The sequence below is a fragment of the Scyliorhinus canicula genome, chromosome 9, assembly GCF_902713615.1.
Source record: "Scyliorhinus canicula chromosome 9, sScyCan1.1, whole genome shotgun sequence".
Lineage (NCBI taxonomy): Eukaryota > Metazoa > Chordata > Chondrichthyes > Carcharhiniformes > Scyliorhinidae > Scyliorhinus > Scyliorhinus canicula.
Genome location: NC_052154.1, coordinates 37,557,031 through 37,582,876, shown reverse-complemented (window position 1 = coordinate 37,582,876; position 25,846 = coordinate 37,557,031). Strand labels below are relative to the sequence as shown.

The 25,846-nt window shown below is 47.7% G+C and overlaps 1 protein-coding gene across 1 annotated transcript in view; it reads right to left on the bottom strand.

Moving 5' to 3' along the window:
• Window positions 1–1,895: 1,895 nt before the first annotated feature.
• Window positions 1,896–25,846, bottom strand: part of slc7a5 (solute carrier family 7 member 5) — a 107,172-nt gene continuing 83,221 nt past the window's right edge. Inside the window, exons 7-10 of the mRNA XM_038806523.1 lie at window positions 17,530–17,626; window positions 7,763–7,912; window positions 4,746–4,923; window positions 1,896–3,072 (exon numbers count right to left, since the gene is read on the bottom strand). Coding sequence (XP_038662451.1) covers window positions 3,017–3,072; window positions 4,746–4,923; window positions 7,763–7,912; window positions 17,530–17,626 — 481 coding nt within the window. The 3' untranslated portion in view covers window positions 1,896–3,016. The remainder of the gene's footprint in view (window positions 3,073–4,745; window positions 4,924–7,762; window positions 7,913–17,529; window positions 17,627–25,846) is intronic.

Below are 25,846 nucleotides of genomic sequence, written 5' to 3'. Positions count from 1 at the left end.
CTCCGGGTCCTCGCTGGCAGCGGCAGTAAGTTACACGTCCCACGGGAGGACGCAAATTGGTGATTTCCAGCCCGAATCCGCCCACTGTTATGCACCGACCCCCACAGCGGGAAATTCTCCCAGTAGGATTTGGTGCAAGTTTTCTCCAAGCATGGCTCTGACAAGGTGGGTCAAAGGGGTCAGTGCATAACTGAGGTGCCCTCCCCAAAGTCCATCAGAAGGCCTCCCCTCCTCCCCACAATGCAAGTCCTGTCGCCCCCCCCCCCCCCCCCCCCCCCCATCAGCGACCCCCGCATGAAAGCTGAACAGCAGTCCTGGCAGTGGAGTGAAAAATCACTACATTTTCACTCACCCTTCCCTCACATCTGTCTCAGACAAATGTGTTTAAAGCAGCTACAGGTACGAGTGTCAACGGCTTCCTCGAAAGTCGAGTACACTTCAAAGGGCTTCAAACCCTTTCACATCTTTGAAATGCAAATCTTCCATTCAATTTCAGTTAGCAATACATTGCATTAGCCAGTGATCGACATTGTATTACTCCAGACAGCTGCTTGGTGGACTCTTGACCTATCTTTACTTTTACATTTGAATGCATCTCAAGTACCCTGCTTTGATGTTAACCACAATGTTTATAAGCACTCTTGCCATGATTGACAGTTCTTCACCACATCAAAAGCAGCTAAGTGCTTGATGCTGTGAAAAGGGGGAAGTGAAAGCAATTAGCTGCTTTTGATGTTGTGACGAACTGTCTCTGTTGGGAGGGTCTGATGGGGGCCGGGTAACCCTCATACGTGAATGCTGTGGGGCAGGGGCCTGTTATTCCCATGGTGAGAAGGGAAGGGGGGGGGCAGAATGCCCCTACCTGTCAGTGGAGGGGGGGGCAGGATTTGCATTGGGGGGCAGAGGGCGGATTGCCTTCTCAAAATGGCGACCTGATACCGCGATTCTGACAGAATCCAGCGAGCTCTCCTCCATGCATAAATTAGCATGGTAAAGGAGAGGGAATCGCACCTGGGGCTCCGCTCCTAGTGCCAGCAGAGGCCAGTAGGGAGTCTCCGCTGGCGGGAGCACTTAGTCTCCAGAACGAAGAATCCAGCCCCTGCATTATAAAGTTACCCAAAAAACTCAACTGTTGTCTTAACTTGTTTAACAATAAAGTTAATACAAAAGATGAGAAGCAGGGTGTAGTGTTCAATCTGATTGTTGCTCCATAAATTTCACATGTTACAAGCTGTGAAGATTTGTGACAAAATGTATATCAGCCAACCTACTGCTGGATTTCCAGCTCAGATTTTTATATTAACTAAAAATGTTAAGCAAATACAACTTAAAGACAAACGCTAATAAATGTACAGTGTTGGTCCTGCTACCTTCGGAAGAATATTGAGGTGTTGAGATAGTTCAAAGAACAGCATCAACGACTCAAAGATATCGGCTGCCATTAGGGGAAATTCCTCTTCAGGAAAAATTGGTCGGAATTCTCCATCCGTTCACGCTGGTGGGACTCTCTGCTCCCGCTGCAGTGAATGGAGTTTTGGCCGTGCACCAAATTCTCCCTTCTCGCTAGCAGCGATGGCGGGGTGAATTCGGATCGGAGAATCCCGCCCACTATATTATTCAGGACTGGTTGGGTTAAGGAATCAATCAGCTAATTCCTAACAATAATAAATATCTCTTAAAAGACATCTTCAGCAGGCATTGATGGTATACAAAAGCTAACTTAATAAATACAAAACAAGTTCCTTCAAAACTGATGGCTGCAAAGTCATTTCATTTACATATCTTACTTTTAAGGCTGAAATCACACAAGAATGATGTGGGGTCACCTGCCTTGTATGGAACAGAACCTTCATCCGTCCATCACCAGGCCCAAGGTAGCAAAGACAGGGATACACTTTTCTGAGTCGAGTCTGCATCTCAGCCTGGAAGGACATCTTGTGCGTTAGCGGCGGTTAGTTTGCTGAATGAGTCCTTGTGGTCCACGCTACAGAAATGTCATTCCACTGACCTTACTAATTTTGGCAGTGTAACATTGGGTGCCAACATGAAGCATTCTTTCATCTCGGGTTTGGACCAGTTGCTCTCCAGAACCCCCTACAAATGGCCATACGATTGATAAATGAATCTTCACTGCAAGCGTCAGCAAGCTATTCAATCCTGGAACCAAATCAGCGAAACCCAATACAGCAAACGCTTAACATTTAACCTCACCACCCATCGTCAGTAGAAACTGATGAAGAACATTGACCAATTTTCCCTTTCTGACACAAGGGATGATGAGGGTATCTGTATTGCTGCTTCTTGTGACATAAGCTGACAGCACAGATCAGGGATTGAGCCTTCTCCATCATATAGTTCAGCTGCTTATTAAATAACCAATTGGAGCGGTCAACCACTGATTTATGTAATTACTTATTGAGCATATTAGTTCAAATTTTTTTTAAAAGTTTGCAATACAGAGGAGTGCTGAATGGAGTTCAAGAAGCAGTTTTTGAATTTAAGGAACCACAAAACCTAAGCTCACAGAATGTATTTTCTTAAAATCTCTCACATCTATAGGAACAAACCATCTATATTTACAAAGATTGTCTACAGGCCCAACAAAAAGTTGATCTTTCCATGTAATTTCTAGATTTTAGCCCTGTCCACAGGTAGGACTGTTCGTCAGGCAGGTTTGTAGACATGAGAGGTTTTCAGAATTGTGTTATCAAATTTAAGAATAAACAGAACTGGGCAGTTTTACCAATGTGCAAAGAACCACACAAGAAATTGATACAAACACTAAAAACACACTGCATACTCTTCACCCAATGCAGTTTATGACCATTAAATCCCATTCCAATGAAGGGAACATCTGATGCTTTCTCAACCAATTTTAAAATGGCTGACCAATCCTCAAATTGAAGATACAAGAAATATGTCCAAAAATAAAATGTTTACTTTGGAGCATGTACCAATGCCTCTTTTCCTTGAAACATTTGTGCGTTCTTTTTCTGAAGGAGCTTAATCTGTTTTATTATGAACACTGAGGTACCACGCCTAAAACTTTCTGACTGAAGACAGTTGTAGAATCTGCAAGAGAGAGAAAAAATCCAGTTATTTATCGATAAGCTAAACAATGTGCTCATGATAACATATATTTTCAAGAGTACAAGTCAACAAGGTTGTTACAGGCGCAAAATGGTAGCAGTTGACAAGCACTCCATAAATACCAACCCTTTGGACCCTACTATTTTTACAGGGGTCGAACACAAGGAAATCAAAGCACCTGCCTATTTCAGTCAGCAGGATTCAGTTAATGTGGCAATTGGGGATGTGCATAATATACCGATCAGGGCAGAACAGTTGGATTGGCAGAGTACGCTCTCTGACCAGTTTTACTGGCGATAATAACTGAAGCGGCCTCAAGAAAGGATTTCTGTAGAACCGTGAGTAGCAAGGTTTCTCCTCCTGGCCTAACAAAAATAATCTGCACCACTGGGCTCTTCTACTTTCCCCTCTCCCCATCAGGCTATGATCATCTTGCTGCCACCTGGATTCTCTGATATCATGCCGGCCTGAAGTCGGCAAGCTGCTTGGGAAAAAACACTCAGTACAGCAGATCACCATTTCTATTCAACTGACACCTGGGCCAAAATTTGGTGCTGGATACATCACTGCCAACACAGACCAGCAGTCACCACTCTCTCTCTTAATTCAGGCAAGAGTGAAACATCAAAGACACTGGAAATTTGGATTAAAAACAGAAAAGACTGGAAGTACTCAGCAGATTTGACAGTATCTATACAGTATGATGTTGATAATCTTTCATTGGGTTTGACGAATGACATCCATCTGAAACGCTAACTCCTTTTCTCTCTCCATAGATACTGCCCGACCTGCTGAGTAATTCTAACATTCTCTTTTTATTCAATATAATTCCAAGACCAAGCAAGAATCAGGGTACTGCTACCGGCCATTTAAGCAATGGTGCATCCATGCAGCAGAATTAAGCAACCCCAGATTATCCTAAAAATTTCTGGGTTTCCCAGAGAATTACCGCTTTATGGTGCAGCGTGAAACCTTTGGCGGGCCGGAGAATGACCCGGGGGGGTGGGGGGGTGAATCTCCGGTGCCGGGGTTTCGACAGGGGCGGGAATCGCCCTTGGCTGCCTGTTTTCGGCCAGTCCTGCCGCGCAACTCAAACCAGGTCAGTACCTGCAGGACCTGGGTTTACGGGCAGCCTGCAGAGTCCTCGGGGTGGGGGGTTCCACCACGGTGGCCTGGCTTGCGATCGGGGCCCACCAATCCGCGGGCGGGCTTGTGCTGTGGGGGCATTCTTTCCCTCTGCGCCGGCTGCTGTCAACCTCCGCGATAACATTTCCGCGCATGCGCCAACTCGTGCCGGTCAGCAGAGGCCCTTCGGCGCAGCGCCAAGCCCTTCCGCGCTGGCTGGTACGCACCTGTGCTTAGCCCCTGAAGGTGCTGAGGATTCCGACGCCAGAGTGGTTCACGCCAATCCTCGGCACCGGTACGGCCTGCCCCACCGGGTAGGGGAGAATCCCGCCCCTTGTCTTTGATAAGTTATTAATTTCAGTCTAAAGCCTCAACATACCAAAGCCACAACAAAAAGTAACTAACTTTTAACTAAGTAACTAAATAGCCTGGACGAGTGACCATAGCCTTGACCTTTCTGAAACAAAAACTGAAGCATGCAACTAATCTTCTGTCCTACTAATCAATGTTCTTATTCTGGTCATACGTACAGATTGTGTTCAAGAGCCACTTGGGTTTGTTTTGCCAGTAAACACCAATGTAATAGACTGGAAGTCCAGATAAGGTTATGACAAATCCAACGGCGCATTCCACAGGTGTCACCCATATAGATACAACAATCAAGAAGATGCAGGCGAGCACAAAAGTGATTGGGAGCAGGATGTTAAACTGCAAGAGAAAAGAAAAATGCAAAACACGTTTCAAAATATGATTTTTAACTTCATTACTAATTAATTTCTATTTGACTCAATTTGCTGTTTCATCTACATTTATTTTCTCGGACACTCAAATCAGGGCAGAACTGCTCAATATATGCAGCACTGAAAGTATGCCAACAGGAAAACCATCGGCAGTACCACCAGCCAGTTTTAATACAAAGGGAATTGGTGAAGAATGGCTGAAATACACCCAAACACAATATAAATATTGTAAAACAAAGCTGCATATTAGAAAGGAAGGGAGCCATAAGCAAACTGTAAAATACTTTCTTGCAAATCGCCTTTTAGACCGCAGTTCAGTTTTGATTTACGATTTACTGTTTACGATGAATCCTTCAAACCTTTCTCCAACAAGCTGGGACTGAAATGTTTCTTTCATCAAGTACGCCATTTAAAGGAGAAGGCCACCTAAATTTCCAGGGTTTACACAAATCATTTTTCTCTCTTTTAGTGCCAAAGGCCATTCTTATAAGTGGGCCCTTGCTTCTTGTGAATTGGAGTGTGACTTTATATACACAACAAGTGGCAATGGAGCCCTACCCCAAGGGACAAACATATTGGCGCGATGTGCCTGATTGTGAACAGAATCTCGTAGCGAGCGCATTTAGCCAAGTGTTTCCTGACGCTCGAGCACTGAGACCACGCTAGGGGCTTTTCACAGTAACTTCATTGAAGCCTACCTGTGACAATAAGCGATTATATTACTGAACACCCATTCAGGTAGGCGCAGGGCCTCAGCGGGGAACTCCTCGACGAGACCACACTTAGTCCCTTTTTCTGCACTGAGGAGCACCGCTCACCGGAACTCCGGATCCGGATCTCTTCACCGCCCAATGCGACCCCGAATCCCTCCAAAGCACCAACTCACCTTTAAGGGGGTCTTCAGGCCCCCCGCAACACCTACACAGGGTACCCCTGAGCCCAATCCCCATTGCGGGAAAAATGGAAGCCTGACACATTGGTAGTGCCAGGGTGCGCAGGTGGCACCAGCAATGCCAAGGTGTCACCGCCCTGCCATGAGTGCCGTTTCGCCTGGTTCCCCCTTTGTGGAGACCAGCACGGCGCTCACCCAAGCAATCCAAGGAGAGGGGGTTGGTTCCCACGCCTTGATCGTGGAAATGCATGTTACAGTGAGACTAATTGTCTCACTCTAATATGCAGATTTGCCCAAAAGTGATCCTGCCCACAACGGCCACGATTCATGGTGAAAGTCTCGCGATATCGTGTTAGATCTTGCAAGGCGTGGTGAGCCGGGTAGATCCTGGAAAGGGGATCTTCCAGCAGCGCTGTACTGCCTTTCGGGAGGCCGGTATCACGCCTAAAACCTTGTTTCTGTAACATGAGCCCTCTTATTCTCCTAGTCATCAGATAGGGGACACAATCAGATCAAATAATATATATCATGAGCTCTCACCAGCCCGATACTCCACAAGTCCGGTGGTGGTGGTGACTCTGAGAATCCGGGGGCAGCGGAGAAGATATAAGCGAGTGGAGGGAGCATTGGTTTGGACCCCGATTTATAATAATTATCGGTTTGTACTGGGTAGGCTGGATGGTGGGTTCCGGAGATGGCAAAGGACAGGAATTAGGAGGATGGGGGATCTATTTGGAGATGGGAGAACCCATGGAAGTTGCTCTCGTGGTACGGCGGACAGGCCAGGCAGCCAGAATTTGGAGAAGGCGGCGGCAGCAGCATCGACAGAGGATCGAGGCGGCGGCCCATGTGCAGGGCCCCGCCCCACACCCTGAGGATCCGGCCGCCCATCAAGCCAGGGAGGAACACAGTGGGGGTCTTGCCAGCGACGGCCCAAGGTGTACAGGCGTCATTGGTCTTTCGAACAAATGATGGACAGTGTGTGCCGCAGGAGGCTCTGCCTCAACAAGGCGACGGTGCGGCACCCATGCCATATCTTTGTGGACTTGGCACCACGTGGAGGAGGAGGGTACCCAATCCCGGTGGTCGTCAAAGTCATCGCAGCCCTTAACCTCCATGCCTCAGGATCATTCCAGGGCTTGATCGGGGACTTGTGCAGCATCTCACAAGCTACAGCCCACAAGTACATCCGTGAAGTTTCTAAGTGTTGGCTTGACTGGGGAGAAACCCAATAGTTAGATAGCGGCGAGGAACTTGCTGACAGAGATGTGGGAAACTCCCAGCAAAACCCACCACAAATGACACTTCAAAACTGTTCCATCAGATCACGGTCTACATCTTGTGAGTCACCTTGATGGTCTTGTTCCATGAGATAAATGCACATATTTCCAAGATTTCCTAAAGGGCGACACATTGAGCCAAAGGTCCGATCATTGATGGCCTTGATTCCGAAGTACTCTGTTTTACTTGACCTCAGCCGTGCATCAGGCTTGAGCTGAAGTCAACAGATGATCTGTTCCCAAGCCTGTTTCAAAGCTTCTCTGCAAATGACTGCCAAGATCTATGCAGAAGTGGCACAGATGACCACGTCTATCGTCTCTCTTCCCTCCCCCCCCCCCTCTCTCTCTCTCTCCCTCCCCCCCCCCTCTCTCTCTCTCTCCCCCCCCCCCCCCTCCCCCCCCCCCCCCCCCCCCCCCCCCCCCCCCCCCCCCAAGGGATTGGGTGATTTATCAGTGATAAATTGTTAAATTAGGAATTATTGGGAAGGCCAATGTTTAGATACCCTAGTTATTTTACAAATGAATAGCATACGGTGATATTATTACAGTCACAAATAAACCAAAACTCTGGTATAATGCACAAAGTTACAGAGGTATACATGTGAAATGAATCAAGACTGTGTCTGCCCATTTACCTTGATAGGTCGCTCCATTTCTGGTTTCTTGTAGCGCAGCCACATCATTCCAGCAATGGCTAAGGCAATACATAACCAGTTAAAGAAACTGAAGAAGTTAATCACCGAGTAAATGTCGACTGAGAATGCATACATCAAAGTCATCCAGCACTGAAAAATGGAAACAAAAAAAAATCATTAGCCACAGGAGAAGAACGGGCATGTCCCCCACCCATAAGGGAGATCACTGAAAGTGGCAATGCAGGTCGATAAGGTAGTCAAGAAGGCATACGGCATGCTTGCCTTCATCGGTCAGGGCTTTGAGTATAGAAACTGGCTGCTGCAGCTGTACAGAAATTTAATGAGGCCACATTTGGAATATTGCTCCAATTCTGGCTGCCACACTACAGAAGGATGTGGATGCTTTGGAGAGGGTACAGAAGAGGTTTACCAGAATGTTGCCTGGTCTGGAGGGTATTAGCTATGAGGAGGGGATGGATAAACCCGGACTGTTTTCACTGGAGAGACGGAGGTTGAGGGGTGTTTACAAAATTATGAGTGGCAGGACAGAGTGGGCAGTCAGACGCTTTTTCCCAGGGTGGAAAAGTCAGTTACTAGGAGACATAGGTTTAAGGTGCGAGGGGGAAAGTTTAGAGGCGATGTGCAAGGCAAGTTTTTTTACACAGCTGTTGGTGTGTACCTGGAATGCGCTGCCCGGAAGAGGTGGTGGAAGCAGATACGATAGCGACGTTTAAGAGGCATCTTGACAAATACATGAAGAGGGTGGGAATAGAGGGATCCGGACCCTGGAAGTGCAGAAGGTTTTAGTTTATACAGGCATCATGATGGGCACAGGCTTGGAGGGCCGAAGCGACTGTTCCTGTGCTGTACTGTTCTTTGTTCACAAGGCCACCTGACTAACAGGCTTGGCTTCCAGTCAGGTGGGAAGTAATACGAAGAGCCACAGGACCAAGTAGTTCCTTACCCTGACCGGGCCGGCAGGCCTGTCTCTGGGTGGGAGTTGGGTAGGGAAGCAGGGCAATTAAACTGGAAAATACACTTTGGCTTGGGATGGGGAAGGTTGGAAGCCTCACTGGCGGGGAAAGGGTCAAAAGGATTGTGGGGGTTGGCCAGACACATTGAGCCTTTCCATTCAGCAGCTGGGATAAGTGGAAAGTATCAGTCCCTTACCTTGGATTAGCTGACGAGTGTCCTAAAGCATGGGAAACCCGGTTGGTTAGGATCCAATTTTAAATGGTGAGTAAAAATGAGGTATGCAGCCTCATTATAATATTTAGTGCCAATCCAAGTGGGCTGGTCACATGGCCTCTCTCTTTTATGCCATCTCCAGTAAAACTGGATGTTGGCAAGTTGCAGTCAGGATTCAGACTTCTAACACATGCACTTTCACCTGTTTTTTTGAAATTAAAATTACTCTCATCATGTTTCCACAACACCTACTTTTAACAAAGCATTTTCGCTGGAACAGTTCCAGTAAAATCACACGCTATTGTACAACGGTGAAAGAATGCAGAAGCTGGAACCTGTAAGCCATGGCTGTGTGGTTATGACTGGAAATATGAGCTGAGCCTACCATCAATACATGCAATAGGTGATGAACAAGTCCAGTAAATGCACTGAACAATGAGCAACTCAATTTAGAATCAGAATAACCAGGGCACTGCAGTATCACTTCGTTGGAATAGTTAATCCAGCTACTTCTTAGGTCATGTGAGTTGCACCTTCCTTTATCCACTTAAGTTTTAGCAAAAAAAAAGATAAGGAGATAAAGCAGAAACCTTTACATTTACAAATGCTTTTTCGCTAATATTAATGAGCAAAGGAAATCATACCAGAAAGGATTTATTTTAATAATGTGTTGTAAAAAGAATGATTTGATATCGCAAAGCTGATTTAAAGATTAATATTTGAATCTTTTTTAAGTGGAAATGCATTTTACTCCAAGTTACAATAAAGTTCCTTCACTTCTGATGGAATCAGTCTGGCTGAATGTTCTCTCTCTCTCTTTAAGTTGGCAATAACTTGCTTATTTGTATATACTGGGCGCGATGTAATGGCTGCGTTGCGCCCGGCGAGGATCCATGTGGGCCGGTTAGATTGTGGGAGAGTCCCAAATCAGGATCCGCATGAGGTGCTGAGTGGTCTGCGACCTAGCCAGCTCGCTCTCGTTAGTGGGATCCGGATCCCACCCAAACACGGCGAGAAACCAATAGTCACCAATTAAGGCCAATCTAACGGCCGCCTGTGATCTAACCGGCTCCCCAGCAAGAGGTCACGCAGGCACCGATAGTACTGGTCCACACGAACTAGGAACAGGCGTCATGGCAGCTGGGGGGTGTCTCCTAAGCCATTAGAGGCTTCATGGTGGTTGGGGACAGGGCAGGGTGGCATGCTGGCTCTCCCCCTGGTACCACCACCCTGGCACTATGGGATGCCTGGGTGGCACTGCAAAGGGTCAGGACCGGAGAGAGCCATGCCCATAAAAGGAGGGATGAGGGAGAGAGATGGGTATGGAGGTGTCTCCAAAAGGTTGGGTGGGGTAGTGAAGGTGGGAGTACTGAAAAGGGGATGGAGGTGGGGAGGGGGGAGGGGGGGGGGGGGGCCTCAGCGACCCCATAGTAGGATTGTGTGGGATAATGCCCATGTGTGTGGGGGGTGGCATTGCCCGTGAGTAGGTGGGTGTGGGGACCCTCAAGCTGATTTAGAGATCGGGGCACCTTTTCCAGTCTGGCTGGCGAGTTCAGCTCCCCAGTGATGAAAAAAAGTCGAAGTGTGGGCTAGCCCAGAGGGAAACTCCCCAGGGTCCCAAAAAATGACTAAATGTGGCTAGATAGCGGTGGGGAACATGTCGACAGAGCTCGGTTGGGGGGGGGGGGGGGGGGGGGGGGGGAATCTCCCAGCCAAACCTGTCTTAACTGACACTTTCTGTTAAATCGTGCCCACTGTTAGATCAGGGATTATTTAAACTCTCAAGCGGGGCTGAATTTAATGGCAGTGACGCGGTCTCACCCGTCATTCAGGCACTTAACTCCCCAGGATTAAGGAGGTCCCACCCGAGGCCAGCAGCTCTCTGTTGAGCAACAGAACCACAAGGAAGGTGGTGGCTGCTGCCGGTATAACACACATCTGAGGCCCAGTATTATTATGCATGCAAGCCACAGGGGAGCAGGGGGGGGGGGGGTGTCAGCAGGGGCCGAGTGGATGGCTCCCAGCGATCCCGCAGTTCCCTCGGTCAGGCATAAGTGCAGAAGCCTAAGCCGTAGCAACTATCTAACAGCTTGTTTGTGTGACAGTGGGGACAGTGGGATGGATGAGCAAACTGACCATGGCACCATGGTGAAGGAAGCCATCCAGTTTGGGGAGAAAAATGAATGTAGTGATAATAGGGGACAATATAGTGAGGGGGATTGACTTTGTTCTCAGCAGCAAAAAATGGAAATCCAGATTGTTGTGTTGCCATGGAGAAAAGAAAATTACTGCGGATGCTGGAATCTGAAACCAAAGAGAAAATGCTGGAAAATCTCAGCAGGTCTGGCAGCATCTGTACGGAGAGAAAAGAACTAATGTTTTGAGTCCAGGTGATCCTTTGTCAAAGCTAAAGACTTTGAGAGACTTGAGAGAGTGGGAAAGTCATTTTAACTGGGATTTTTAACCATTTCTTTCTCTCTTGTCTTTCTTTATATATATTCACCCCTCCCCATCTTATCTACCTTTCGTTACCCTTTCTCCCCTTTGCTTCCCCTTCCCCTCTCCCCACATCTACATCTCCCCGAACAGGCGCCGGAATGTGGCAACTAGGGGCTTTTCACAGTAACTTTATTTGAAGCCTCATTGTGACAATAAGCGATTTTCATTTTCATTACATCTGTCACAGTTTAACCTCTGATGTTAGTTTCTCTGCAGTTTTGATGTGGAGATGCCGGCGTTGGACTGGGGTGAGCACAGTAAGAAGTCTTACAACACCAGGTTAAAGTCCAACAGGTTTGTTTCAAACACTAGCTTTTGGAGCACTGCTCCTTCCTCGGGTGAATCAGTTTGGCCGTTCACACCTTTTCTCCCTGGGGACTGCCATTAGCACTCTTTCCCCTTGCTTTCTGTGGGTATTAGCCCTGGGTTTCTGTGGCTATGACTCATCTTTCATTCTCACTCCACAGTATATTTCCCACTCTCTCTGTCTTTAGCTTTGACAAAGGGTCATCTGGACTCGAAACATTAGCTCTTTTCTCTCCCTACAGATGCTGCCAGACCTGCTGCGATTTTCCAGCATTTTCCAGCATTTTCTTTTTGGTTGCTGTGTTGCCAGCTTGGTGCAAGGGTTTGGGACATCTGCATAGGCAGAACTAGGAAATAGGTTCTGCATAGAGTATGAGCTTCTAGGTACTAAATTAAAAAAGCAGAACCTCAAAAGTTATGATTTCTGGATTATTACCTGAGCCATGTGAAAGTTGACATGCGGGGGGGGGGGGGGGGGGGGGGGGGGGGGGGTGCTTTATAACAGACATGAATGTGTGCCTTGAAGACTGGTGCGGGAGAAGTGAGTTCTAGTTAAAAATCAGATGGGCAAAGGGAGCCTAAATGATGAATTCATACAATATTTTGGGGGTCTGTTTGAACAGTACATTCTCATGCCAACCTAGGATGGAGGTGGCAGCAATCATAATACAATTAAATTTTATGTTTTCTATTTCTTAATATATATATACACATTTATTTTAATTACACTGTTCTCCTCAACAAAGTACTTCAGTCTTACCTCATTTTAATGGGAGGAGTGATTCTGCTTCTTTTGCTCACAATTTCACACACAGACACAGACTCACCTTTTGATTTGATTTCCATGCAGTCCTCTCTCACACCCATGCACACCCCTCTCTCACATACCCCTCAAACACGCTCACCTCTCTCTCACACACAAGCACACACATAAAACTCTCCCACACGCAAAACCTCTCAATCACATGCTCACCTCATGCACACGTCACACACACTCACCTCTCTCTCTCACACACACACCTCTCACACTCACCTCTCACACACTCACCTCTCACACACAGACATCTCTCACACACATACCTCTCACAAACACTCACCTCACACACACAGACACCTCTCACACAGACACCTCACACACACTCACCTCACAGACACATCTCACACACACATACTCGCCTTTCACACACCTCTCACACACACTCACCTCACACACTCACCTCTCACACACACAGACACCTCTCACACACACAGACACCTCTCACACACAGACACCTCTCACACACATACTCGCATTTCACACTCACCTCTCACACTCAAATACTCGCCTTTCACACTCACCTCTCACACACACACTCACCTCTCACATACACTCACCTCTCACACACACATACTCGCCTTTCACACTCACCGCTCACACACACTCACCTCTCACACACACACTCACCTCTCACACACAGATACCTCTCACACACACATACTCGCCTTTCACACTCATCTCTCACACACACACTCACCTCTCAGATACCTCTCACACACACATACTCGCCTTTCACACTCACCTCTCACACACACACTCGCCTCTCACACACACACTCACCTCTCACACACAGATACCTCTCACACACACATACTCGCCTTTCACACTCATCTCTCACACACACACTCACCTCACACACACACACTCACCTCTCAGATACCTCTCACACACACATACTCGCCTTTCACACTCACCTCTCACACACACACTCACCTCTCACACACATACACTCACCTCTCACACACACACATACTCGCCTTTCACACTCACCGCTCACACACACTCACCTCTCACACACACACTCACCTCTCACACACAGATACCTCTCACACACACATACTCGCCTTTCACACTCACCTCTCACACACTCTCCTCTCACACACACACTCACCTCACACACACACACTCACCTCTCAGATACCTCTCACACACACATACTCGCCTTTCACACTCACCTCTCACACACACTCACCTCTCACACACACACACTCACCTCTCACACACACTCTTCTCTCTTGCAGACCCCTCACACGCTCCTCTCACACTTGCACATCTCTCAAACACACATACACCTCTCTCTCCCTCACATACTATCTTTCTTACACACATTCTCCATTTTCGCACTCACCTCTCTCATACTCACAAGCTCACCTCTTTCACACATGCACACACCTCTCTCTTTCTCACCTTTCTCTCACACACACATCCATTCTCACATATCTCCCTCGCATCCACTCACTCTGTAGCATCCACTCACTCTGTAGCATCCACTCACCTCGCTCGCTAATGGGTAATTTAGCATGGCTAATCCACCTAACCAACACATCTTTAGACTGTATTGCAAGAAAATTTGAGTGCAAGAATAAGGAAGTCTTGCTGCAGTTGTATAGAGCCTTGGTGAGACCACATCTGGAATAATATGTGCTGTTATGAGTGAGCCTGTCAACCTCCCTGGCCAGAGAGGGAGTGCGACAAAAGTTCAGCCGACTAATCCTGGGGGTGACAGGAGGAAGGATTGAGGAGATTGTATTCCCTCGAGTTCAGAAGAATGAGATATTACATCACCGAAGTGTACAGCATTCTTACACAGCTTGACAGGTTAAATACAAAGGAACATATGAATTAAGAGTAGGACAGGGTGACTCAGCCCTGCAAGCCTGCTCTACCATTCAATAAGATCATAGCTGATCTGACCATATGTGCAACTCCACATCCCTGTCTACCTCCAATAACCTTTCACCCCCTTGTTTAGCAAAAATCTGTCTACTCTACCTCAAAAATATTAAGTAGGGTGCTCTTTCCGAGGGCCGGTGCAGATTCAATGGGTTGAATGGCCTCCTTCTGTACTGTAAATTCTAGGATTCTATTGTGGAGGATTCAGTCTTGAAGCCCAACCTGCGTAACAGATTACACCAATCCAAGAAAATAGCTCAGGGTTGCAGAGATCTCATGGAGGTGGATGGGAGTCCAACACCAATATGTACAACCCAGAAGAGGAGAATCTAGCCAAGCTTAGTACGTAAAACAGATTTGTATCTACTGTTCTTGTCAAAAATTGCATCAGACTGTTTTTAATGTGCCTGGGAATTTTATCTTGATCATGTTTCTTTCACCTTCAGAAAGAACAATATGTTCAGAGCTATAACTTTCTATCAGGGGAAACCACTTGCCAAAACAAGAAATATATGCAATGGGAACAATGTGTGGGGTCAACTCTCACAGGATACACAAATGGTTTGGACTGTAGAATCATTTTTTTTTTGGAAGACTGAAAGGTGAAGATCAGAATGTTGTTACTCTCACCGCTGAAACTTCACAGTTGGCCAGTGAGTTTACCTTGGAACAAGGCAAGCTGCAGAGCTGGTTCACCAGCCGGCATAGCACCAGCAGGGGCTGGTTTAGCTCAGGGCTAAAGAGCTGGCTTTTAAACAGACCAAGGCAGGTCAGCAGCACGGTTCAATTCCCGTACTAGCCTCCCCGAACAGGCGCTTCTTTTCACAGTAACTTCATTTGAAGCCTATTTGTGACAATAAGCGATTTTCATTTTTTTTTTCATTTCATTTTTCACCAAGCAGAGCTGTCAATCGTGATAGCAGTCAGTTCAGGGTCCACTGTTGCAGCTGAAACATTAACATTTTCAGTCTATGCCATTTCTAATCAACATTAATGTAATCCTTATATGTGAGAGTTCAATCAAATGGTTCAAGGTTCATTCCATATATTAAGACGCCTCTTTGCTGGGTACCAATAGCAAATCAGATTCATTGTAGATACATAGCTGCTTGTATCATACACACACACAATTCTAGCGTTTTGTTAATGTAGACACAAAAACAGCCATTAGCAACCAACATGAAAATGAAAAATGAAAATCGCTTATTGTCACGAGTAGGCTTCAATGAAGTTACTGTGAAAAGCCCCTAGTCGCCACATTCCGGCGCCTGTCCGGGGAGGCTGGAACGGGAATCGAACCGTGCTGCTGGCCTGCTTGGTCTGCTTTAAAAGCCAGCGATTTAGCCCAGTGAGCTAAACCATACCCTTCATTGAAAGACTTCCATCTACCTTACTTTCTTTCATATTCCTTTCAATTTTGGTCAGCAAAATACTCCAGTATTTTGGGAATGACACTACCTAACCCTATCTTTTTTAAAATTTGTATTCAAGATGTGGGTTTCATTGCCGTGGCCAGAATTTGTTGCCCAAGCTTAACTGCCCTCGAGAAGGTAATGATGAGCCACCTTCTTGAATCGCTGCAGACCATAAGTACACCAAAGTGCTGTTAGGGAGGGAGTCCCATGATTTTGACTCAACAACAGTGGGGCGATGGAGATATCGATCTAAGTGCGATAGCTTATGGCTTGGAGGAGAACCTGCAGGTGATGTTCCTACGCATTTGCTGCCCCTGTCCGAGGTAGCAGAGGTTGTGGGTTTGGAAGGTGCTTTTCAAAGGAACCTTGATGAGTTGCAGCAATGCATTTGGTAGATGCTGCCATTGTGGTGGAGGGAGCAAATATTGAAGGTGGTGGATGGGGTGGCAACCAAGAGGCTGCTTTGTCCTGGATAGCATTGGGTTTCTTGAGTGTTGTTGGAACAGCGCTGATCCAGGCAAATGGAGAGCATTACATCAGGGAAACCATTTCTCTTCTAAACCCGTCTGCCATCTGCGCCTCACATTACCTTCGAAACATGTCTGCCAGTTCTTTCTTCTTCACCACATTTAGGACTCTCCTCTGACCACGTTTTTGCTATCGCCAAATGTTCCTTTCTTTATTCCTTATACCTCTATGAATTATTCAGGGACATTTTCTTTGTCAAAGACTCAATATAAATGTTATTAATATGTCCACGCCTGCAGTAAAATGTCTGCATCTCTGTGGTGTACAACTTTAGGTAAAAAAAGGTGTGCTACACTTTTATGTAAAGACAACACATTTTTTTTTTTAAAGAGTACCCAATTCATTTTTTACAATTAAGGGGCAATTTAATGTGGCCAATCCACCTAGCTTGCACATCTTTGGGTTGTGGGGGCGAAACCCACGCAAACACGGGGAAAATGTGCAAACTCCACACGGACAGTGACCCAGAGCCGGGACCGAACCTGAGGCTGCAGGGCTAGCCCACTGCGCCACCATGCTGCACCGACAACATATATTTTAAACAAATCCTTAATTTTCTGAGCTGCACAAATTTTAAAAATAGACATTCGATGGTTTTGTTCACATATTAGTGCACGCACCCGCAATTGGAGTAGTAATTTTACTCAACAATGTAAACCTCAAATTCCCTCTTCTCATCTAATATTGCACCCACTTGTTTTTCTTGAGTGTAGGTTAAACTACTCAACAACTTGATAGTGCACTTATTACTCTCGCTTTTATGAAATCAAAATGCTAGTATTGCAAATAGGATTTGGCAGGCCCCAATAGATTCAAGGGCACCTTAATCTGGATCAAACCAAGATTCAAACAGCAAACATCAGCAACAAACTGAAGGTTTCAAAAATTGCTTCAGACCAGGTAGTCTCTGCTCTTTGTGAGATGTTACAGTTCCGTTTTCATACAAAATTAGTGTAGTTATTTGAAAAGCCTGTACGCAGTGATGTAAAAGCAGTTGTTTTGAATAATAGAACAGGGTTGCTTTTGTACTTTGTAGGCCCATTAAAAATTTTAAGCAAACAATTCTCCAGCAGTGAATTGTCCCTTTCTTTACACAGTAAAACATCAATCAAGATACTCACGGTAAATATCAATGATGGCAGAGGAGTAAAATGTGTTGGGTGAATCATAGATAGGAGGGTCGGCAAGTGACCTTCTCGTGATCCCACAAAGAATAGTCTGCAACAAGAAAAAAAATATTGAAGTAAAAAAAATCAGGTACAGCTGGGAAAGCAAACATTAACTGATATTAATAGATAGTTTCCTGGGAAAGTTGGTTTTCAACCCGTCTGCAATATCCTCCAACACTTCTCCACTGTTGTCCAGCTAGACTGGGCTGCCCTTGCCTGGTTCATTCCGCTATCCACTCAGAGCCAGAGAATAATCTGAAATGGCTTCTCTCCTCACTCATAGAACATAGAAAGCACACAACAGGCCCTTCGGCCCTCGATGTTGTGCCAAGCATTGTCCAAAACCAAGATCAAGCTATCCCACTCCCTGTCATTCTGGCGTGCTCCATTTGCCTATCCAATAACCACTTGAAAGTTCCTAAAGTGTCTGACTCCACTATCACAGCAGGCAGTCCATTTCACATCCTAACCACTCTGTGTAAAGAACCTACCTCGGACATCTCTCGTATATCTCCCACCCTGAATCTTACAGTTATGCCCCTTGTAACAGCTACATCCACCCAAGGAAATAGTCTCTGAACGCCTACTCTATCTATCCCCCTCGTCATCTTATAAACCTCTATTAAATCGCCTCTCATCCTCCTCCGCTCCAAAGAGAAAAGCCCTAGCTCCCTCAACCTTTCCTCATAAGACCTACCCTCCAATCCAGGCAGTATCCTGGTAAATTTCCTTTGCATCCTTTCCAATGCTTCCACATCCTTCCTATAATGAGGTGACCAGAACTGCACACAATACTCCAAATGTGGTCTCACCAGGGTCCTGTACAGTTGCAGCATAACCCCACGGCTCTTAAACTCAAGCCCCCTGTTAATAAACGCTAACCCACTATAGGCCTTCTTGACGGTTCTGTCAACTTGAGTGGCAACCTTCAGAGATCTGTGGACATGAACCCCAAGATCTCTCTGTTCCTCCACATTGGTCAGAACCCTGCCGTTGACCCTGTAATCCGCATTCAAATTTATCCTACCAAAATGAATCACTTCGCACTCATCAGGGTTAAACTCCATCTGCCATTTTCCGGCCCAGCTCTGCATCCGATCAATGTCTCTTTGCAGCCTACAACAGCCCTCCACCTCATCCACTACTCCACCAATCTTGGTGTCATCGGCAAATTTACTGACCCACCCGTCATACCCCTCCTCCAAGTCATTAATCATGCACCATTATTTTTAATATCGCCCAAGGATTCAGCCTTGGTCTCTGCTGTTTCTCATTTTCATGCTGCCCTTGATGACATCATCCAAAAATACAGCATCACTTTCCATGTGTACGTTGACAATGCAAGACTTAAGCCATTGTCTTTAGACCTGCCATAAACTCTATTTTCTAGCCACTGACTCCATCCCGCTCCCTGGAAATTGTCTTGAGGGTGGACCAACAGTTCACAATCTTGGTGTTACATTGACCCCGAGATAGCTTCTGAACAGCTTTACACGTCATTGCCAAGACTTCCTACTTCCAGCAATGCCAATTTCCTACTTCCAGCAATGCCAATGCAACCTAGCTTAATTCTGTCCTTGCCTCAGCTACTGAAATCCTCATCCAGTCTTTCAAACATTTAGAACATAGAACTGTACGGCACAGTAATTGGATATTCTACCACTGACAGCCATGCCTTCAGCTGCCAAGGCCTCAAGTTCTGGAATTCCCTCCTGAAAATTTTCCATCTCTCTTCCACTCTTTCCTCCTTTACGATGCTCCTTAAAAACCTCTGGCAGGATTCTCCATTCCTGAGTCTATGGATTTGTGGATTTTCACAACGGCAAAACTGGCGCCGCACCTTGACCGATTCAGCAATGATGGTGGGGCTAGCACCAGCACCATATGGAACACAATTGACTCCAATAAGAAATTGTGCGGTTTTCACTGGGTCCGTGATGGACACTCGGGAGGCCGACAAGCAGCAGGCGCATTAACACATTACATTCCCCACACTCATCTCAATCAACAAGGTGGTATTGATTGCATGGAGTGCGTCCATCCCACTGACGGGTCAGCTGGGGCCAAAGGGCACCTAGGGAGCTGGCTTGAGGGCACATCCATACAACCTAGGTTCACAGTGGGCAGTCAGCAGCGTGCGCAGCTGAATGGCCGCCTTCCAGGCCGTGCAATGGTGCTCTGTACCCGTCCACCCCGACCCCACAGCTAACTTCCTGGCCACCCCCGCTACTCCTCCCAGCCCTGGCAGAAGCCTCCCGGCCAGCAGCACAATGATCAGCAAACTATGGCAATGTTGGACACTTTCCGTATCCCCTCACTCTCCCTCAGCAGCAATGTCAGCTGATGCACAATTTTCTGCACATATGGAGATATACTTGTCACACAACTACCAGTTAAGATTTTCAGGTTTGAAAAACAACAAAAAGATATTCAAACAGTATATCAGACGTGGCACAATGGTTAGCACCAGAGGTCCTGGTTCAATTCCGGCCTCAGATGGCTGTCAATTTGGAGTTTGCACATTCTCCCCTTGTATGCGTGGGTTTCCTCCGGGTGCTCCGGTTTCCTCCCACAGTCCAAAGATGTGCAGGTTAGGTGGATTGGCCATGATAAATTGCCCTTAGTGTCTAAAGATGTGTAGATCAGGTTCAGGGGTTATTGGGATAGGGCGGGGGAGTGTGCTTGGGTCAGAGGCTGGGTGCAGACCCGAATGACTTGGTCCTGCACTGTAGGGTTTGTATGATTCTATTCTATGAGACTACATAAAATCCAAGCACTTGTTCCAGGCTGATACTTTGGTGCAGTACTGAGGGAGTGTTCTATTGCTGGAAGTGCATACCTCAGATAAGATATTAAATACTCAGATACGATATTAAACAAGATTTCAAGTGCATGCAAACCAACAATCCCAAGAATAGCAGGAATTTCTTCCAGGGTTCTGGCCAATAATGACACCTTTTCCGGGTTAACAGTGCAAAAAAAAACAAGACTACTGGTCAAGCATATCGACAGATGTTCAAAAAATCTTGCTGTGTCCAATCAGCATGCATCTTGGTCTGTATTAGTGACCACACTTCATGCAAAGTGCTGATAATATCTTACAGATGGCACCACATAGAGGAACAATTCACTGAGGTGTGCAAAAATAATAATAAAAGGGTAATTATACGAGGGAATTTCAACTTCCCCAACATTAATTGAGATTGCCATAGTGTAAAGAGTTTAGAGGGGACGGATTTCTTGAAATGTATTCTGGAGAGTTTTGATGTCAATATGTGGAAGGTCAAGCAAGAGAAGACACAGTGCTGCATCGAATTCTGGGGAACGAAGCGAGATAGGTGTTATATGCGGCAGTGGGGGAGCATTTTAGTGATAGCAACCACAATACAGTATGATTTATGTTTGTTCTGGAAAAAGAAAAAAGATGGTCTGCGAAAAAAGGTTTTGGTTTGGAGGAAGGAAGATTCAATTAAAATAAGGTGGGACCAGGCCAAAATGGTCAGCTTCTTGTGGGAAAAACAGCAGGGTTGTGCAGGATATTCAAAAAGGAAATGGCGAGAGTACAGGCCAATATGTTCCCTTTTGGGTGAAATGTAGGAACAACAAGCCTGGAGCACCCTGGATGTTGAGGAACATTCAGGACTGGATGAGAAAGAAGCATTTAGCAGGTACAAGGGAGCAAATCAGCAGAGGCCTCAGTGGAGTATAGACATTGCAGAGGGGAACTTAAGAAAGATAGGCCATGAAAAACTACTGGGGGGTAAGATTAAATGTGCTATTTGCAAGGGCCCACATGTACATCACTCTGGATTGGGACCAGACGAGCCAGGAAGCCAGGGCCAAGGGCTTCGCCCACATAGCAGGCATGCCCCAGGTGCAGGGTGTCATTGAGTGCACTCACATGGCTCTGCTTTCTCCATGGCAGCATGGGGTGCCATCTGTGAACCCCAAGGGATACCACTCCCTCAATGTGCCAGTCGTCTGCGCATCATGCAGGTGTGTGACTGTTCCCAAGGGAGAATCCATGATAGTTAGATTTTGGGGTGCTTGCAGATCCCAGCAGCTTTTGAGGGCTGGCATTGGCTGGAGGGTTGGCCTGCTCAAGATATTCCGGGGAGAATGTTCTGGTGCCTGAACCATTCCGGGGGGGGGGGGGTCGCTATCCGATATAGCCTCCAGAGGGTGTCCCGCATTATTGTGGTATGCTGCGCGCTGCACAACCTGGAACTACAGCAGGATGAGCAGCTGGACCAGGAAATGGAAGTGCGCCACATCTCCTTGGAGGATGTCGAGGAGGGTGGCGAGGGGGAACCCGCGGAGGAGGTGAAGGAAGGACCACAGGCGAAGGCCATGGCCTGCATTGGGTGCAGGGCTAGGGACACCTTCATTGCCTCTCAGTGTGGTGACGACCAGGGCTAGGGTGTTAAGACCTCTCTCACCATGGGGTCTAGCATTCGCTGTCTACTGCGGTGCCTGTGGGACGTCATTATGATAGTGGCTACATTCATGGGCTTGTCCGGACGCTGCACAAGAATGATAATGACTTGCAATGAGGATAAAGCAATGCTTCTCTTATCCTCTGCAAAATGACTAATTCCTTTCTGACTGAGAACCGAGCACAATCTGCCATTGAATGGGTGACCTAGGGGCCCAGAGAGGCCGAACGTCACATGTCAGCTGCTACTACATCCTCCGAGGTCAGGGGTCCTGGTATTTATCTCCACTTACTGACAAGGTGGACAGACTCTTTACACGTATTCAACCTCTGGCATCCTCATATCTACAGGGTGTGGGCAGACATGAAAAGCCTGAGCATTAATGTTGGGGGGCTAGGTCACAGCGACTTTACTGTGTTATCAGTGTGAGAGGCGGGACAGACATTGCACTGCCATTCTTTCACTGCATAGAGAAGTGCCAAGTTAGCGCTGGAGTTTGCGGAACCTGCAGCCACGACATGACATTATGGAGGGTCTATATGGGTCAACAAAGTGATTGTTATTCCAAATGCCCTGTTACAAAGGTGACTTATCTCTACTAATGTCTAGGTTCACTCAAGCCTACCAGATGTCTATTGTTACTTACTCTTCCTGACTCTATGCCCAAGTCCATCCGCATGATCCACAGCAAGGTTGAGGCAGCCTGCTGACTTCCATGCCCTGCTGCCCGAGATAATCTTGGCAAGCGTCCCTCGGAGGCCTCGACCTTGAGGGTTCGGGCCTACCTTCGGGCTGCGCAAGTGTTGCAGTGCTGCAGTCCTCGGAGTGCGGGGCTGGGGATTTGTTGCTCACAGGGAGAAGGGTGTTAGATGGGCTGGACACCACCCCTCGTGCCTGCTCGGTTGGAAGGCCCTGGGCTGCGCTCCGATTGATCTTCCCTTTGGCTGCCCATGGGCCTCACTATAGGTTGAAGGGGCAGCTGCAGTGAGATCCAGAAACCCCGCCATCCTCTGGTGCTAATGGCATCATTTGCATCACAGGGGCAGACTGATGGAAGAAAGTTAACTCACGTGAGGCTTGCATCGTGGGTGCATGCTCACTTTTGTCTCTTGCCGGGTGGCACAGAGGTTAGCATTCCTGCCTCACGGCGCCGAGGTCCCAGGTTCAATCCTGGCTCTGGGTAACTGTCCGTGTGCAGTTTGCACATTCTCCCCGTGTTTGCGTGGGTTTCACTCCCACGACCCAAAGATGTGCAGGTTAGGTTGATTGGCCACGCTAAATTGCCCCTTAATTGGAAAAAATGATTTTAGTATTCTAAATTTATTAAAAGGTTTTACCCTTGCAACCATCTTCATAGCTGCAGTCCTGTTCCTCACCGGCCAGCTCAAGGGCTCTCTCCTCAAAGGGGGTTAGGGTTCTTAGCTTGGACATGACTCCGACATGTTGTGTCCGATCACGCCAGTTGTGCTCGAGTCTGTCCTGCAGTGAGACAGATGGGGAGAGGGCAAGCGGGACTCCTGCCCAGTCAGATGAACTCTGGCATGCGTGGGAGGTGAGTGGGAGTGGAAATATGAGAACCAGAACGGTCAGGGGGAGACGGTGGGAGTGGGAGATTATCTACTGGGGGGAACAATGGGAGGTGGGAGATTATCTACCGGGGGAACCATGGGGAGTGGGAGATTATCTACTGGGGGGAACAATGGGAGGTGGGAGATTATCTACCGGGGGAAACATGGGGAGTGGGAGATTATCTACCGGGGGAACCATGGGGAGTGGGAGATTATCTACCGGGGAACCATGGGGAGATGGGGAGTGGGAGATTATATACCGGGGGAACCATGGGGAGTGGGAGATTATCTACCGGGGAACCACGGGGAATGGGAGATTATATACCGGGGGAACCATGGGGAGTGGGAGATTATCTACCGGGGAACCATGGGGAATGGGAGATTATATACCGGGGGAACCATGGGGAGTGGGAGATTATCTACTGGGGGAACCATGGGGAGTGGGAGATTATCTACTGGGGGAACCATGGGGAGTGGGAGATTATCTACCGAGGGAACCATGGGGAGTGGGAGATTATCTACCGAGGGAACCATGGGGAGTGGGATATTATCTACTGGGGGGAACCATGGGGAGTGGGAGATTATCTACCATGGGAACCATGGGGAGTGGGAGATTATCTACCATGGGAACCATGGGGAGTGGGAGATTATCTACCGGGGGAACCATGGGGAGTGGGAGATTATCTACTGGGGGGATCCGTGGGGAGTGGGAGATTATCTACTGGGGGGAACCATGGGGAGTGGGAGATTATCTACCGGGGGAACCATGGGGAGTGGGAGATTATCTACCATGGGAACCATGGGGAGTGGGAGATTATTTACCATGGGAAACATGGGGAGTGGGAGATTATCTACAGGGGGAACCATGGGGAGTGGGAGATTATCTACCGGGGGAACCATGGAGAGTGGGAGATTATCTACCATGGGAACCATGGGGAGTGGGAGATTATCTATCGGGGAACCATGGGGAGTGGGAGATTATCTACCGGGGGAACCACGGGGAGTGGGAGATTATCTATCGGGGGACCACGGGGAGTGGGAGATTATCTACCATGGGAACCATGGGGAGTGGGAGATTATCTACCGGGGGAACCATGAGGAGTGGGAGATTATCTACTGGGGGGAACCATGGGGAGTGGGAGATTATCTACCATGGGAACCATGGGGAGTGGGAGATTATCTACTGGGGGGAACCATGGGGAGTGGGAGATTATCTACCGGGGGAACCATGGGGAGTGGGAGATTATCTACTGGGGGGAACCATGGGGAGTGGGAGATTATCTACCATGGGAACCATGGGGAGTGGGAGATTATCTACTGGGGGGAACCATGGGGAGTGGAGATTATCTACCATGGGAACCATGGGGAGTGGGAGATTATCTACCGGGGGAACCATGGGGAGTGGGAGATTATCTACTGGGGGAACAATGGGGAGTGGGAGATTATCTACTGGGGGGAACCATGGGGAGTGGGAGATTATCTACCATGGGAACCATGGGGAGTGGGAGATTATCTACTGGGGGGAACCATGGGGAGTGGAGATTATCTACCATGGGAACCATGGGGAGTGGGAGATTATCTACCGGGGGAACCATGGGGAGTGGGAGATTATCTACTGGGGGAACCATGGGGAGTGGGAGATTATCTACTGTGGGGAACCATGGGGAGTGGGAGATTATCTACCATGGGAACCATGGGGAGTGGGAGATTATCTACCGGGCGAACCATGGGGAGTGGGAGATTATCTACTGGGGGAACCATGGGGAGTGGGAGATTATCTACCGAGGGAACCATGGGGAGTGGGAGATTATCTACCGGGGAACCATGGGGAGTGGGAGATTATCTACCATGGGAACCATGGGGAGTGGGAGATTATCTACCGGGGAACCATGGGGAGTGGGAGATTATCTACTGGGGGGAACCATGGGGAGTGGGAGATTATCTACCATGGGAACCATGGGGAGTGGGAGATTATCTACTGGGGGGAACCATGGGGAGTGGAGATTATCTACCATGGGAACCATGGGGAGTGGGAGATTATCTACCGGGGGAACCATGGGGAGTGGGAGATTATCTACTGGGGGAACCATGGGGAGTGGGAGATTATCTACCGAGGGAACCATGGGAGTGGGAGATTATCTACTGGGGGGAGCCATGGGGAGTGGGAGATTATTTACCATGGGAAACATGGGGAGTGGGAGATTATCTACGGGGGGGACCATGGGGAGTGGGAGATTATCTACGGGGGGAACCATGGGGAGTGGG